Source organism: Mesoplodon mirus (genome assembly GCF_964341445.2).
Source record: "Mesoplodon mirus genome assembly, chromosome: 4".
Lineage (NCBI taxonomy): Eukaryota > Metazoa > Chordata > Mammalia > Artiodactyla > Ziphiidae > Mesoplodon > Mesoplodon mirus.
This window is the reverse complement of record NC_138979.1, coordinates 64,345,137-64,361,266: the sequence shown is the minus strand read 5'-3', so window position 1 is coordinate 64,361,266 and position 16,130 is coordinate 64,345,137. Positions and strand designations below refer to the sequence as shown.

The following is a 16,130-nucleotide window of genomic DNA, read 5'->3' as shown; positions in this document are numbered from 1 at the left end:
GCTCTCCACAGCCCCGACGCTGGGAGCCGCGTGGACAAGGGTGGTGGGAACAGAGCTCCTCTGTGGTTTCATCAGCCCAGATAAATACAAGGACACTCAACCTCAGGCACAGGGCCAAAGCTGAGGTCTGTCTGAGGTGGGAGGAGACTGTGGGCCTCCTGCAGGCCAGAGCTAGACAGATGTTTTCCTCATCGCCTCTGCCCAGAGAGCCCTGACCGCTGACTTGAGCCTGGCCTGTCTGCTCCGGCCACCAGAACCATAGGCTGCAGGGAGGACGGTCCTGTCCTATTGGTACAAACACGATGGAACTCAGCCCTGGGTCCCCCAGCACTGACCTCCCATTCATCAGCGTCGCTGTAGAGGGTGACAGGAACATCCTGGGGACTGTAGAAATGTTTGGCTCGCTCAGTTGTGACCACTGCTACTTCCAGCTGTCACCAAGAAAAAGTGGAGTGGGGGTGGAGAAGGAAAGAGAAAATTACCAGAGCCACCGGCCTGGAGGCCACACGGGGCCAGGCCAGCAAGAGCTTTCCTCACAGCCTGGCTGTGGAGAGGACTTCTCCCTCTGAGGCAGCGAGCCCCATGTTTGCATAGCTACTTCCGCTGTCACCCAAAGGTCAGGCCTCACCAGGTGCAGCCGTTTCACTTCCCTATCTGAGGGGCTGCCGAGGAATGAGTCACCACCAACTGCCCAGCGTATATAAAGCTGCAGGCTTCTGCCGCTCAGGCAGAGACAGACAGGAAGGGAAATTAGGGCAAGAGGGCCACGCAGGCCATGGCAGGCAGGAGGGGCCACCCCAAGGAGGCTCACAGGTCCTGAGCTCTGGGCCACACTGCAGATCTGCCCTCTGCAGGCAAGGCACGGGGGAGCTGGGGTCCTGCATGTGGTGTCTGCAGCCATGGCCCAGCGAGAAAGCAGGCAGAGTCCCTTGCTGTACTTCTAGGAACAAGGCTTCGTGGGCTCTGGCTGCAGACAGGCTCCAGGAAAAGCAAACCTGTGTGCCCTACACTCATGGGGCAAGAGTGATATTTACCTTCACACTACTCATTCAGCAGATAAATTAAAAACGCAAACAAGAGGGATGGTTAAGGTGCTTAACAGAACAGAAATAGCACATGATAGGGTGAACAGCACTAGACCAGTTCCCATCACTGGTAAAACGAGATGTCAGACTAACAAGCATGCAGATTAAAGGGGCCCAGAAGAGGTGGCTGGGAGGGGAGGGGTGTAGGAAATCACATCTTTGTGGAACATTTATCCAGGAGGGAAAAAAGTCAAGGGTGACAAGGACAGAATCATCAACTAACCAGAGCAAGGGTCATGGGTGGCAGTGTCTGGGCTAGATGTGCTATTTGGCCTGCATAGGGTTACAAACTTTTTTTTTTTTTTTTTTTTTTTTTGTGCTGCGCCATGCAACATGTGGTACCTTAGCTCCCCGATCAGGGATCGAACCTGCACCCCCTGCAGTGGAAGCACAGAGTCTTAGCCACTGGACCACAAGGCAAGCCCCAGGTTATAAACATTTTTAAGCCAAAATATACAAATTGGGAGATTTCACATAGAAAATTCAATTTCCTGGCTCCTTTTAAAAAACTGAGTGGGACTTCCCTGGTGGCGCATTGGTTGGGAATCTGCCTGCCAATGCAGGGGACACAGGTTCGAGCCCTGGTCCGGGAAGATCCCACATGCCGCGGAGCAACTAAGTCCGTGAGCCACAACTACTGAGCCTGAGAGCCACAACTACTGAAGCCGGTGCACCTAGAGCCCGTGCTCCGCAACAGGAGAAGCCACTGCAATGAGAAGCCTGCTTGCCACAACCAGAGAAGGCCCACGCGCAGCAACAAAGGCCCAACTCAACCAAAAATAAATAAAATAAGTAAATTTATTTAAAAAACCCAAAAAACTGAGTGCTTTGGCACTGCTGGGCCCACATTCCTGCTTGAAAATGACTTGGTGGGACTTGGTGGGGCTGCCTCTTTGGATGGGCCGTGCCCATGCCATTTCAACCTAGTCCCTGTCCCTCGCTATCATCTCACCAGGCTCCCTCTCCTCATTTGTTTGCTGCCTTTTGTGGGTTGTCAGACACTGTTCTGCACAGTACCTAGGAGTAAAGCTGGAACCAGGGAGTAGAAATCTCAGAGAGGCAGACTGCAGAAGAACTTCAGAAGGTCTGGTGCTCCCAGCTCTGCTGAAGAGCTCTCAGATTTGTCCATTCTCCCACTCACTCTCCCTTGGAACCTACCATCCCCCAAACTTGCATAAAACCTGAGGGACCTTTTTAATGGTCATTTAAACCAAACTCCTGCTGAGCAAGGGAGTCCCTTCTAGGATAGCCCTGAACGAGCCTGGTCCAGTTCTGAACAAGATGGCAAATGAACAGGGCTGCTGTCCCTCCATGGAACCCAGCCCTTGAAGATGTCACAGGACCAGTCAGGTAGGGAGAGCAGAGAAAGGCAGGATGGTGCTGAGACTCTTAAGACACAAGACAGTAATGACGTAAGGTGTGGGGCATAGTAAGTTAGAACTAACCACAAGAAGAATAATATATAACTTTCAAACCAGCAGAAGAAAATTCAATCTACACAATAAAGGGATAGGGAAAGGAAAAAAAAAAAAAAGCAGAGAGAACACATGATAAGTGGAAAGCATTAAATAAGATGGAAGAAGTAAGTCCTAATAGAATAGCAATTATAGTAATTATATAATTGGCTAAACTCCCTGATCAAAATTCAGACTCTCATACTGGATGTTTTAAAATCCATCAATCACTTCAAAATGTGTCTGAAAAGACACATTTAAGACAAAAAGATATATAAAGCTTAAATAAAAGAATAAACTTTCAGTTAAATAAAGTGGATTAAACTCTACTCCCTCTCAAAAGCCCACTGAAATAAAAGTAAAGGGATTTTTTAAAAGAATTTTTTTAAAAGATATGAATCACCAGAACAAAGAGAAGAGGACAAAAACATAAACAAAAACCCAGCAGTTAAGATATGGAAGTGGAAGGAAGCATTAACAGATCAGATTAGATCAGACAGGATCAGATCTTTTTTTTTAAATGAACATTCAGGGAACAAAAAGGAACTCTTGGAAATTAAAATTACAAATAGTCAAATAAAAAATTCAATATAAGTTTAGAAGAAATTTTCCAAAAAGTAGAAGAGGAAGATAAAGAGATGGATAATACTATTAAAAAAGATGAGGTGGTCCAGTGGTTAAGACTCCACGCTTCCACTGAAGGGGGCGAGGGTTTGATCCCTGGTTGGGGAACTAAGATCTCACATGCCGCATGGCACAGCGCCCCCCCCCACCAAAAAAAAAAGATGAAATCAGAAGATCAACTCAAGAGGTCCAAAATCTGACTAACAATGAGTTCCTGAAAGGGAGAACAGAAAAATAGAGGGGTGAAAATTACAAAAGAAATAAAATGAAATTTCCCCAAACTGAAGAACTCAGAGGTAGGAGCCATCTCTTCTGCCTACAGAGCTCTGAGAAGGTGGCAACCTGTTAGGCTCAGGGAACCTGAAGTCTCACGTCCCTGGCATCCACTGAGTGTAAGTCAATGGAGCCTGAGCCCACATCAGCTCTCCTGGAAGCCACATCCTCCTACTGAAGTATATGGGGTTTGCAATCAGCAAAACCTCACAAGTTCTTTTCACCCATGTTGCTACTAAACCACAAGCCCCAAACTGTACTTGCATTTGTTACTTTCCCAAATGTAGTCCCTCACATTTCCCTGGTGAATTCCACCTTTCCAGAGTTGGCCCAGTGTTTGCTCAGTCTATGTAAAGAGCTCCAAAAATCTCAATCCTGTTCCTCCTGGCCTGTTCTCAGCCAGTACCACCATCAGTAGTCCCAAGACACAAATCCAAATGATGAAAAGGACAAGGTAAGAGCAGAGCCCTTTGCCAAGGTCCACAGGGCCGGGGTGGGAAAGAATCAAGAATGAACCCTTTCCAAGTAGGATCTTTCCCTGATTATAAACATGCTGATAACATTACCAGGTGGTCCAGGAGGATGTCCTAAGATTCCATCAAAGTCCTCACCAAATCCAAAAATACTTTGTCTAATATCCAAAATAAAATAAAATAAAATTGATATGGCTTGTCCCCAGTGAGCCCAATCAAACCCCAGTAACAACCATTTTCTAAGTGCTTTTCTAAGGGCTCACAAGGTTTTTCTAATTTGTGGAGCCTACCTCTTCCGCCTTTTTGATAAATGGACATTAGTCATCTCCAGCTTCTAGCCCCTCTGCTGTTTCCCACACATCCTGTAGGTCACCAACCACAACCTCAGCACCCCAGGACAGAACTTGCCAAGTTCAGGAGATGAATCACCCAACTTGGGTTCAAGTCTCTTCTACCACCATTGGTACTTTTTCAAACTCAAAAGAAAAAAAATGGAAGCAAAGTGGACTCAAGAGTCCCTGCCATTTCTTTCTGTCCCCCCACTAATGTTATACCATTGGCCTCCAGGACCAGGCATTGTTCCATTGCTCTTTTTCTAAATATATGTAACAGCCCTCTTGGTCATTCTGAGTTTCACTGTAAGCTTCAGCTCACTCTGGTGACCTCTGGACCATATTCTACCTTTATCTTTGGTTATATGTCCTCCTTTCCATTTAACTGCTTTCCAGTCTCCTTCAACAGAGGGCTTCCCAGGTAGCCATATCAGTTTCTGGTCACTGCCTTCTTTTCCTTAAGAGGACTACTCTCTTTCATTTCTAAGAGCTTCCTGACCATCCTGAACAATTTGCCACTTAAGATCACCCCAGTTCATCCTCTCTCTATTCTGAAATTTGGAAAGCTGCTTCCTGAAGATCGAGTTCCCCTACTCTCCCCAACTCCCCAACGGCCTGCCAGTTCTCAACGTGAGGATTGTGCCTAGGGCCAGCCTTCAGAAACATTCCCAGTTTGGTGATGGCCCTGTTCAGGGGCTCCCTCCTCCCTCTCAGCTCTACCCTTTCCTTCCCTCTACATCCCCCTCACAGTCTCCCCCTGGCTCCTGGGGAATTCCAACCAGGGGTCCAAGTAGGCCTCCCACCCTGGTCCATAGCTGCAGCTTGAGATCTTCCCCTTAAGCTCTTCCCCTAGTCTCTCAATCTATCCGTCTCTGGCTACCCTCCCAGGTTACACTGTCATTGTTAGGGAGCTTCTTGGGGTCAATGTTTTTCCTAAAGAGTAATGTGAAGAGTATGTAATGAGCCTGTTCTTCCCAAAGTCCCTCCCTTGACCCCTATCAAGCAGCCACCTCTCCTTGGCAGTGACCCTGACCCCAGTGTTGTCTGACAGGCCCAGGCTAGTTTTTCTGGTTTTAGAAGTATGTCACTTGATCTGATTCTTCAGTGCTGTGGGCTTTGTTCTTTCATTTTCATTCACTCTGTAAAAAGGTCCTGGGAGCCAAGAGCTCGGCCCTGGGTTGGCACACATTAAAAAAAGAAGGCATGTTGTTGTGTTACCTTCTGAGATACTAAATAACTTGGACTAGTCACTCATTCACCCTGACCTTTCCCTCAGCAAATGCTAAGGAGTCTTGGCAGAGCAGAAAACTCCTGAGGACAGGAACCCTCCCTGGCTTTCTCTTACACCCTCCTGGGTCATCGTAGAAGTGGGGCTGGACATTAAAACAATCTCTCACACACATCAGAGTTCCTGAAAGGCAGCTCTGTGCTTGGACCCCTGGCGAGACCCCGGCCAACAGTTTTTATGTCTTAATATTTTTAACCTGAACTTCTGTGTGATGTGACCAAGGCTTGGCCAGACCCTATTATATAAGCTGCCTGCATATTGCTTAGCATTTATAGAGATTTCTTCCTGAAACCAGTTGGCAAGTCTGGTGTTCCTTTCTCTGTTGAAAATACATCAGCAATCCCATCTGGGGCTTCTGGGGAGTCAGGGAGGGGAAATGGAAAACAGAATTTGGGGCAATACTTCCATTTTTACTTTTAGACCCCTGGTCTGGCCCAGGCTGCTTCTGGGGCAGATATCAAAGGGATCTGTGGAGAAGCACTTTCACAGCCACAAGATGAGATAAATCCCATGGCTTGAATGTCCACCTCCAACCTCATCTCTGGCCTCTATCCGTTACAACCATGAGCCAGTAGCACCCTCTCCTCAAGTATGACAACCAAAACGACATTGTCCAGTGTCCCCTAGGAGGCAAAACCGTCCCAGTTGAGAACCACCACTCTACAGAATCATCCAATAGAACTCTCTGCAGTGAAGGAAACACATCACACCTGTGCTGTCCAGTATGGCAGCCTCTAGCCACATGTTGATATTGAGCACTTGAGGTGTGGTTGGTGTGACAAAGGAACTGAACTTTTGGTTTTATTTAATTTTAATAATTTAAATTTGAATGTGGCTAGTGGCTACCATGTTAGATAGCATAGCTCTGGCATATACAAGTAAAGAAGAGCCCCAGCTGGAACCCCCAGCTCAGTGGCTAGAAAAGAGCAGGTGTTTCTAGTAGGGCATGTGATGATGGCTCCACAGGAGACTGATGAAGACTCTAAAGAGGAAACACCAGCTATGACTTAACCTGGCACAAGGCAAGGAACGCAGAGTTTTAGTGGCTTAGTCCTCTGGGCTTAAACACACAGCAGAAGACCCCGACATTGGGCCTCCCAGTGTTGACACTGGTAGTGCCCGGGGCCTGGGGGCCAGCCAAGAAGCTGGCATGACCCTGAGCATGGGGGTGGCGGGCATACTCTAGAAAAAAGGACTCTGGGTGCCATCAGCACATGGGGTTGGGGTGGGGGGAAGCTGTGGAGGAGGTGGCTTCCTTAACAAATCCCCGAGGGAGCTCCAGTTGGCTGAGTGGGTGTCCCAATGGCTCTCAATGATGTCTCCACTTGACAAACATTTACTGAGCCTACTACACACATGGGAGCCAGAGCTGGTAAGGGCTCAGTGTGTCTGTCTAACAAGTGGGTGAGGTATATATGACCCCTGACTATAAAGCAAGACAGACCAGGCAGGAGTCCACAACTGCCTGGGGATTCTCAGCCTCATGGCCGTGTTTAGGTGGAGTAGAGAATGCCCATAATCTGAGCTCAAGTCCACTTGCTGATGGTAGTCAGGAAACCGGCCTTGAGCCCCAGTTCTGCCAGCCCACTGGCTGGGGGAATCTCTGGTAAATTCTTCCTCTCTGGCCTGGTTTCTCCTCCGGAGCCATGAGCCATCTGGACCACAGGGCCTCCAGGGGCCCCTCCAGCTTGCTGCGCCTCCCAGCCCTCTTGTGACCCTTGTCCTTTCCCACCAGGCTCTGCTGTTCTCTCCTCTGCCTCCAAACCGGCCTCCTGGGGGAGCTGGTATTCTAGTCGCATGGCCCATCCTGCCATTCAAGCAGGGCATAGCTGCCAATCCCTCCCCAACTAGACAAATTTCTAAAGAATTAAACTAGAGAAGCAGACTGCAGAGGCTCTCCATAGGGACGCTATTCTGGAGTAGCACGGAAGGACCCTGGGTGCAAGAGCCCTCGGCCCAGGGCTGGCTGCCTCCAACCAGTGGCCTGCAGAGGTCACCCCCTGGGGGAGCAGGCCAGGGAAGGATGGGGCTAGCCAAGCCAGCGCAGGTCCAGAAAAATGTCTCAGAGTGCTACTGCTGAGTAGACTAGTTTCCACAGCAGGAACACAGAGCAGGCAGGTGGCCCCTGCCTGGAAAGAAAGAAAAACCTCAAACCAGGCCACGTTTCTCCTGCTCTCCTTTCCTCAGTGAGCATTATTTAAAAAAAAAAAAAAGGATAAAATTACAAAGAACATTCCATGATATCCCTACTAAAAGCCCCACTGACTTTAAAAAATAAAATAAAATAAAATAAGGGGACCTCCCTGGTGGCTCAGTGGTTAAGAATCCACCTGCCAGTAAAGGGGACATGGGTTCGATCCCTGGTCCGGGAAGATCCCACATGCCACAGAGCAACTAGGCCCGTGTGCCACAACTACTGAAGCCCGTGCGCCTAGAGCCCATGCTCCACAACAAGAGAAGCCACCGCAGTGAGAAGCCCGCACACCGCAACGAAGAGTAGCCCTCGCTTGCCACAACTAGAGAAAGCCCGTGCACAGCAACGAAGACCCAACGCAGCCAAAAATAAATAAATAAATTTATTTAAAAATAAATTAAAAAAATTAAAAATAAAACAAAATAAGTACACAAAGAGGTTAGAAAATGAAAATTGAACAGAATGACACAAAATGCAAGTCTCCCTTCCTGCCCCCATCTCTCCACAAGGGTAGCCACCTCCAGGGGGAAGACCACAGGCAGTAACTTTGATATGTGAACACACAAAAGGAATCATACTATATGCCAGCAGTTGGCAAACCTTTTCTATAAAGGGCCAGATACTATTTTAGGCTTTGTCACAACTCCTCTACTCTGTAGTAGCAAGACTGTAGCCATAGGCAATACTTAAATGAATGGGTGTGGATGTGCTCCAATAAAATGTTACAGACACTGAAACCTGAATTTTATATAATTTTATATGGCACAAAATAATCTTCTTTTGATTTTTTTCAACCATTTAAAAATGTTAAGTAGTTTACATATGCATGGTTCGCAGGCCATACAGAAACAGACAAGAATTTGGCCTGTGGGCCACACTTTACTAACTTCAGCACCTTGCTCATTTCACTTATATCTTGAGGACTGTCCTATATCAGCACACAAGATCCACCCATTCTTCTGAACTGCTGCCTCCGAATCCATCAAGAGGCCGAACCACAACTGCACCACAGCTCTATTGTTGGATATTTTGTTTGTTTCAGTTTTCTTTTAAAATTATAAACAGTGCTAAAATGAACATGCTTGTACGTTTGGTGAACTTTTGTACCCTATAGCAGCGGTCCCCAACCTTTTTTGGCACCAGGGACTGGTTTCATGGAAGACAATTTTTTCACTGGTCCGGGGCGGGGGGTGGGGTGGGGGGAGAGGGATGGCTCAGGCTGTAATTCGAGTGATGGGGAGAGGCAGGCAGATGAAGCTTTGCTCAGTCGCCTGCCGCTCACCTCCTGCTGTGCGGCCCGGTATTGGTCCGTGGCCCGGGAGCTGGGGACTCCTGCCCTATAGGGTTCAATCCTATGGGTGAAGCAAGGGCTGTGACCATTTTTGCTTTCTCTAGATATTGCCACAACAGTCCTCCAGAAAAGCAGAATTTACTTCATTCTGCGTACGAGCAGGGCCCTCTTCCTGCACCCTTAACAGTCCTGAATGTCCCGACAGGCATTCTGGCAACAGCCTTTTCTAAGGCCAAGGCCTGCCAACTCCCTGGGTGGGAGATTTTTTCCACTTTTAGAAATCCTCTTCTGGCTCTCAGCCCTGCTGACACCTACCCGGCAAAAGCTAGAGAGGTGTTCTGTTTTCTCCTCCATAGTGAGGAGGGTACCAACCAAAGGGCAGAAACTGACTAAGCTAACTGCTCAGATGTAAGTGCCACTCAATTACATGACGATCACAGAACTGCAAAACAGCCACAGCTCCTACACCCCAGGACCTTCTCTCAGGCTGCCTTTGGTCCTAGTCCTTTTTGTCCTCACATCTAGAATCTTCTACCACTCATGCCAGAAGAGTCCTTGGAGATGTATCATTTGGGTACCTGGCCCCCACTTTATTGCAGGGATAAGAAAACTGAGGCCATAAAAAAGACCTGACTTGCCCAGAGTCCCAGCGTGAGAAATCCTCTATGTGCAACGCCTCTTTTGAGGGAGGGCTGGCCCCCCACTGTCCAACTCCTCCCACCTCACACAAAGCCTCCAAGGCTTCTTTGCTGGTGGCCACTCTCTCCAACTGCTGGTGAGTGAGGCAGAAAACCAAATCTACCCCTCCCTATCACTCCTCCATAGTCTCCTTGGTCTGGCTCCAGGTCAATGGTCCTCCTGGGAAGCCTGAACACACTGGTGTATCAGGAGTAATCCTGAGCCAGGTCCGTAGAATCACCCAGCTCCCTGCCGCCCATATCCCAGCTGCTCGTTTGCTAGTCAAGATCTAGGGATCCCTAAGGGAGCTCAGCAAAGCCTCAAGCATGTGAGTCCATGACTTAGGCAAAGAGCTGAGAAGGACTGCTCCAAGGGACAAAGACTACTCCTGGAGGTGATCCAGAAGGGGGGCACCGGGGAGATCAGTACAATCAGGGAGTGTGGGGAAGAGCCAGGGGAAAGGCCACCCCCCCACCCCGGGGCCAACACAAGGCAAGCAGGGATCCCCCTTTGGTTACCAACACCTCACAAGGACTCCACTGAGCAAATCCAGGCTCTCTGGAGAGCTGTCTACCCACAGGATGAGAGGGATGCGGGCCCCTCCACATAAGCGGATGGACGGTGGCTCCACGGCTCTTCCCACATGGGCCGTCTCACCAACCCCAACACCCCACACCATGTGTGGCTGCCCCAAAGGACACGACAACAAGGGAAAAGGAGAGGGGGATGGACAGGAAACAAACAGTGTTAAGCGCTTCCGTGTGCCAGGAGCTGCGCCTAGCCGTGGGCACAAGATGGCAATTTCATCTGTGTCCCCCTCTCCCAGCCTTGCAAACATTCCCGAGGGGATGGGTGGCAGCCATCATCTTTATTTTAAAATGAGAAAGGCAGGCTCCTAGAGGCTAAGTCAGGGAGTCCTCTCTCCTTGTCACTGCCCTTCTGGCTGCCTGACCTTCAGCTTCAACTCCAGCCAGAGACGGAGAGCCAAGTCCCATTCCACACGTGGCCTGTCCCCCACAGAGGCTGGACTAAAAGTCCTAGGGTAGGCTGGAGAGCCTCCCTGCTTCAGGCAACCCTTTCCTCACACCCGCATAAATGCTGGCTGTGTGGGATGGCAGGAAGCGGTGGAGCTGCCATTTCCCTCTGCCCTGAGGTTGCTCATCTGTTTCCTGGGATAGGACTCCCTGCCCCCACCCACCCCAAGTCCGGAAATTCACTTGCTCTGGGGCTATGGGAAAAGGGAACTGCATGGCTCCCTCCCTCCCCAGAGGGCGGTGGCAGAGGCTGTTGCTGCAGCAACGCTTGCAGGCCTCCCGCCCTCAAGGCTCTAGCTGGCCAGCTCCTACCAACGGTTCTGGGCACATGAGGAGGGGGCAGGCCAAAGGGGTTACTGCCCCAAAGCACCAGTGCCCAGCCTCAGAGCAGCCACAACACTCTCCTCCCTTCCCTCTTCTGGCCTGACTGGCATCCCTGGCTGCCTGGAGGGTGGGGTGAGGGGGTGACTTTCTGGGTATAAGTTTGTGGAAAGTTAAAAAAAAAAAAAAAAAAAGCCGCTTTCCCGCCCTTGCCTGTGACTCCTGACATAGTCATCTGCAAGCGAGCACTGCTCCCTGCTGGACATTTAGGGTACACCCGCCTGCGCCACCCTGAGTTAGGTGCTATGCAGATACAAGCAAGGAAAAAAGCACAGCCTGGGCCTCAACGGCTTAACACTCCAGAAAACTAGTGTCTGACAACACAGGGAGTGTCAAAGATAACCTATGGTTCCACAGCTTGGTCAAGATTCTCTTCTTAACCAAACTTTAGCCAGGCTCCTTTGAGCCACTTTTTCAACTAGGCCCGTCTTTGGGTTTCGTCCTCCAGAGCAAGATTCCTGCTACGTTGGTTTAGCCAGAATCCCCTACACTCGATATCTGATCAGCCTGGATCTCTCATCAGGCTCCTCATCCCCCAACAGCCCCCAGATCATCCTGCGCTGCCTTCAGCAAGAATCCGGTCAGGACAGTTTTGCTAAAATCTCCCTTACCCCTGATGTTTCCTCTTAGTAATTTTCCATCCACTGACACACACACACACACACACACACACACACACACACACACACTGCTCCTTGGCTACAAATCTCCACTTTTCCTTGTTGTATTCAGAATTAAACCCAGTTCTATACTAAGATCTATTTTCCCCTATTGCAATAGTTTTTCTGAATAAAACCTGTTTTTACCACTTTACTTCTAGTTTTTCTTTAATACATCAAATGAGTTTTAAAAGGAAGGGAGCAAAACCACATGGGCTGAGGCAGGCCAGGAAGGCTTTTACATGAAGTGTTTGTGGAGAATTTGAAAAGGCAGGGAAAAGTAGGCAGGGCGGCACAGCCTGGAAGGGGCTGGGCCAAAGCAAAGGCCATCAGGGTGGAGCGTGGGGTAGCTGGAGAGTGGCAGACCAGTGAAGGGCCTAGGTTACCAGACGAAGAAGTGGGGTTATCACCAGCTGGCTTTCACATTTTTTAAAGCCTTGAACTTTTCCTGCAAAAGAATATGCCCCAAAACCCCTACATATAAAACTGATCAAAGTTGAGGTGATCTGACCAAAGGCAGGGGGCCAAGCCCCCCACCTCCAACACACTGTGGTGGCCCCTGGGCATCTCTGAACACCTGAAGGAGCAGAGTTTGAAACCAGAGCTGCGGGCAGCGGGGAGCCCCTAAGGTTCCAGTGCATTTGGACTGACAGGACACCCATGGTGTCTAACAAGGAGGGAGGACAGAGCCACAATGTCCAGGATGGAGTGAAAGCAGAGGCAGGGAGCCCAAGGCAGCCAGGGGGCGCTGAGAACTTGCCACACTTCTCCAGCCAGCTCTTCTCTCATGTTAGGACTTCATGGAATTCAAAGCAAATGTTTGGGAACCCAAAACCTCCATTCACCACAGCGTTCCTTTTGGTCTCCCCTCACTCTCTGTCTACTACCTAATCTAGCTCCTGGTTATACTGTCACACTGGTCTCTGCCTCCGCGTCCCCCACATACCAATGCACACAGAGGACTTCCACAAACACCATGATTAAGAAAAAGAAAACCCTGTGCACTGCACAAAAACAGGCTGGCCCCAGAGCATCAGCCCTCTAATGCCCGAGGCTGTCTAGTAAGCATACTCACTCCAGGAATGTCCAAAAGCCTTGACACCAGAAGAGGCAACTTCAGGGCAGCAACACTCCCAGTGACGCCCACAAGAACACGGAACTGTCTCTCCACCAAGGGTGCAGCAGCTGAACATGTGGCCCTGGGTTCCATGTGCGGTCTGGTGGCTTCGAGTCCTGGGAGCCTGCCAGAACTGGGCTCCATAAAGCTCTGCCAGGATTTAGGATCTAAAAGCAGAACGGGGGTGCCTGCTTCATTCATACATTCAACCAAAATGTATTGAGCACCCTGTATTAGACCCTGGGCCAGATGCTAGGGTTCCTGAGGGGTCAACAGTCCCAGCTACTGGGAGCACACAGTGTGATAAGAAGGTCAGACACCCTCACCCAACGTGGGTCAGTCACAATGTAATGCGGTCGGTGCCATGAGGCTGGGCTGCCTACAAGTTACTGTCTGAGTAAGTCAGAGACCAAAAAAAATAACATTCAGGTTGAGTCCTGCAGGACGAGGAAGTTTTTCAGAGAAACAAGGAAATAACTTTGCAAGAAGGAGCAGTCTTGCAGAGGTGAAGAGGCCTGAAGGAGGGTGGCAGGTCTGGGGAACAGAAAGCAGCTTAGCAGTGAGGCTAAAGCGTGATGGAAGGTGGGGGGGCAGTGGGGCGGGCAGGAGGTAAGGCTGCAAAGTCAGGTCAAGGACTAAATGTCAAGAACAGTGAGGGCTATGGTGCGTTTTCATTTTAGAAAGACGGTGCTGGTGAGAAGTGTGGAGGGGGCCTTGGTGGTGAAGAGACTGGAGGGGGCAGACAAAGGAGCCACTGCAGTGGGCTAGGCTGGCTGAAGAGAGTGGCAGGTCAGGGTAGGTTCCAGGGATGCCTGTGGGGTAGAACCCTATGCAACAAAGGGGTTTGGGTGCTCCAGGGAGCTGAGAGATTTGCCCCTCTGTCCCTCCCTGTGGATCAGGCACCACCCTACAAATCCAAGGCCGAGAAGAGACAAGCATAAAAAGGATAAAGGCCACCCCATGAGACCAGCTGCTTGGTTTCTTCCTCTGGCCCTCAGATGTTGCTAGAAGTGAGTGTTCACAATATGGCTGATGAACACATCAAAACCTACATTCTGGCAGACTGGGCCAGCAAAACATACTCCATCAGCAACAATTATCAAGGACCAACTACATCTAGCACCAGCAAAGAAATTGTGGAAGAGACAGCCGCTGCCTTTAGGGAATCTGTGCATGAACTGAGAAGACAAGAGTCACACCTGAAATCACTTGAGATGGGTCCTTCTCTGGGATGCACCTTTTTGGTGATCACTGATTCAATCTGTACATCAGTTTCCTTGCCTTTCCCTCTCCACTTTCCCACGACCACCAACACCCCCAGCAAGCTCCCTGAATGTGCGACCTGGTCTAAACACCAACTGCCAGACAGGTATCGGGCCTGTAGTAGGTCCTGAACATCTGCTGAATGAGTAATAAACTGTACCCTCTGAAGCAGAGTGGGGCAGAGAACAGAAGCCTGGCCTATGAATCAGGAGCCCTGGGCCCTGTCCATGGTTGTGCTCCTGACCTGGGAGATGTACTCAAAAAGGGTAGAACCAACAAGGGGAAGGGAGACCAAGGCAGACCCCGAAGAGGAAGTCCAGTGAGTCACCCAATGGCTATCTATGTGGCTGCACACCCATAAGGGCTCCCTCTTCACTCCACAGGCCCCTTGGCTCCTTAGGGCCTCTTTGTCCATTTTTTGCCTTCAAGACTCAGGCACATAACCACATGAGCTGAGGATCATGTTTGGGTCTATTACTCCACTTCTACCTGGAAGGGTCTCTGAGGGGCCCAGACCCTTCTCAACAGGCATTAAGCACAGGCCAGTTCCCTAGAACAGAACTCCCCCCAAAGTTCCATTCCATTTGAGTAGCGATCTCAACCTCTACTCTACGTCAGGGCCTCAGCCAGGGGCCATGCTTGCCCAGAGCAGAACTGAGTCTACTCTAGGGCCTGGAGTGCCCTGTTAGCAACTGACAAGGTCTAGAGGGCCTATCAGCCAGCTTCCCAGAACTAATCAGTGTGCTAGTGAGCACCCACAGTAGGTGATAGAGGCACATTCTGGACTCTCCAGGGAAACCCGCCTGCCAAATCCCAAACCTTGACCCTGTCCTACCCCAGCCAAACGGTGCAAGGACATGGAGATTCCTGCAAAACCAGAAGCTGAATTTAAAACCTCCTCCAGGGAACTCCCCAGTCGTCCGGTAGTTAGGACTTGGCCCTCTCACTGCCGAGCGCCCAGGTTCAACCCCTGGTCAGGGAACTAAGATCCCACAAGCTGCGTGGTGCAACAAAAAAAACCCCCAAAATTTAAAAATTAAAAAGTAAAAATAAAACCTCCTCCAAATCAAATTGATATCATTCCTAGGGAATAGGTTACTGAAAGCAGTCAGTTAAACTTGGGGCAGGAATCCATGCTGGTGACTTCAGCTGCTTCCCCATAGCAGGTGGTACAGCCCAAGATTTACTACTTAGCCTTCTGAGCGATCTTTGTTAAGGACCAAAGCCTACCTTTCTAGAAGGGGGGTGGGGGTAGGGGATATGTACTTGAGGATCAGAAAGTGGAAAATTTAACCAACATCTGAAAGCAAGGTCAAATCAGTTCAATCTGACAGTCCCATGTAGGGTGACAGCTGGCAGGAGTTCTTTTTTTTTTTTTTTTTTTAACATGTATTTATTTATTTACTTTTAATTTAATTCTTTTTTTTTTGGCCATGCCACGTGGCATATGGGAACTTAGTTCCCTGACCAGGGAGTCTTAGCCACTGGACCACCAGGGAAGTCCCTTTTTTAAAAAATATTTATTTGGTTGCACTCGGTCTTAGTTGCAGCAGGCAGGCTCCTTAATTGCAGCACGTGGGCTCCTTAGTTGTGGCAAGTGAACTCTTAGTTGTGGCATGTATGTGGGATCTAGTTCCCTGACCAGGGATCGAACCCGGGGCCCCTGCATTGGGAGCACGGAGCCATATCCACTGCACCTCCAGGGAAGTCCCAGCAGTTCTTTATGTTTACTCTCAAAAAAAGATCAAATCCCAATAGAGTAAGTCTATTACTCTACCCAGTCCCTGTTGGAACCATCTATTTGCACAGCCAAGGTAGCTGTAGACAGCACCTCATTTTCCTGAGCTCTGCTCTACTCATAGGAATTCTTGAGCAGCAGAAAGAGTTGGCAGGCAGAGAGGTTATAGGGCTGAAGGCTGTGATTACTGAGCCTCAAGCACCCAGGGCACCAGCCATGCAGGTAGCCACATGCATACACTCACAG

The 16,130-nt window shown here is 49.6% G+C and overlaps 1 protein-coding gene across 11 annotated transcripts in view; it reads right to left on the bottom strand.

Annotated features, from left to right (window-relative positions):
- PPCDC (phosphopantothenoylcysteine decarboxylase) overlaps window positions 1–16,130 on the bottom strand; it is a 123,498-nt gene that overhangs the window by 105,726 nt on the left and 1,642 nt on the right. For all 11 annotated transcript variants that reach the window (XR_014293644.1, XR_014293645.1, XR_014293646.1 and 8 more), the window contains exons 2-3: window positions 12,842–13,050; window positions 336–431 (exon numbers count right to left, since the gene is read on the bottom strand). Coding sequence is in view for 1 of the 11 variants with exons in the window: in XM_082616703.1 (XP_082472829.1) it covers window positions 336–431; window positions 12,842–13,027 (282 nt within the window). In the remaining 10 variants the exon portion in view is untranslated. The remainder of the gene's footprint in view (window positions 1–335; window positions 432–12,841; window positions 13,051–16,130) is intronic.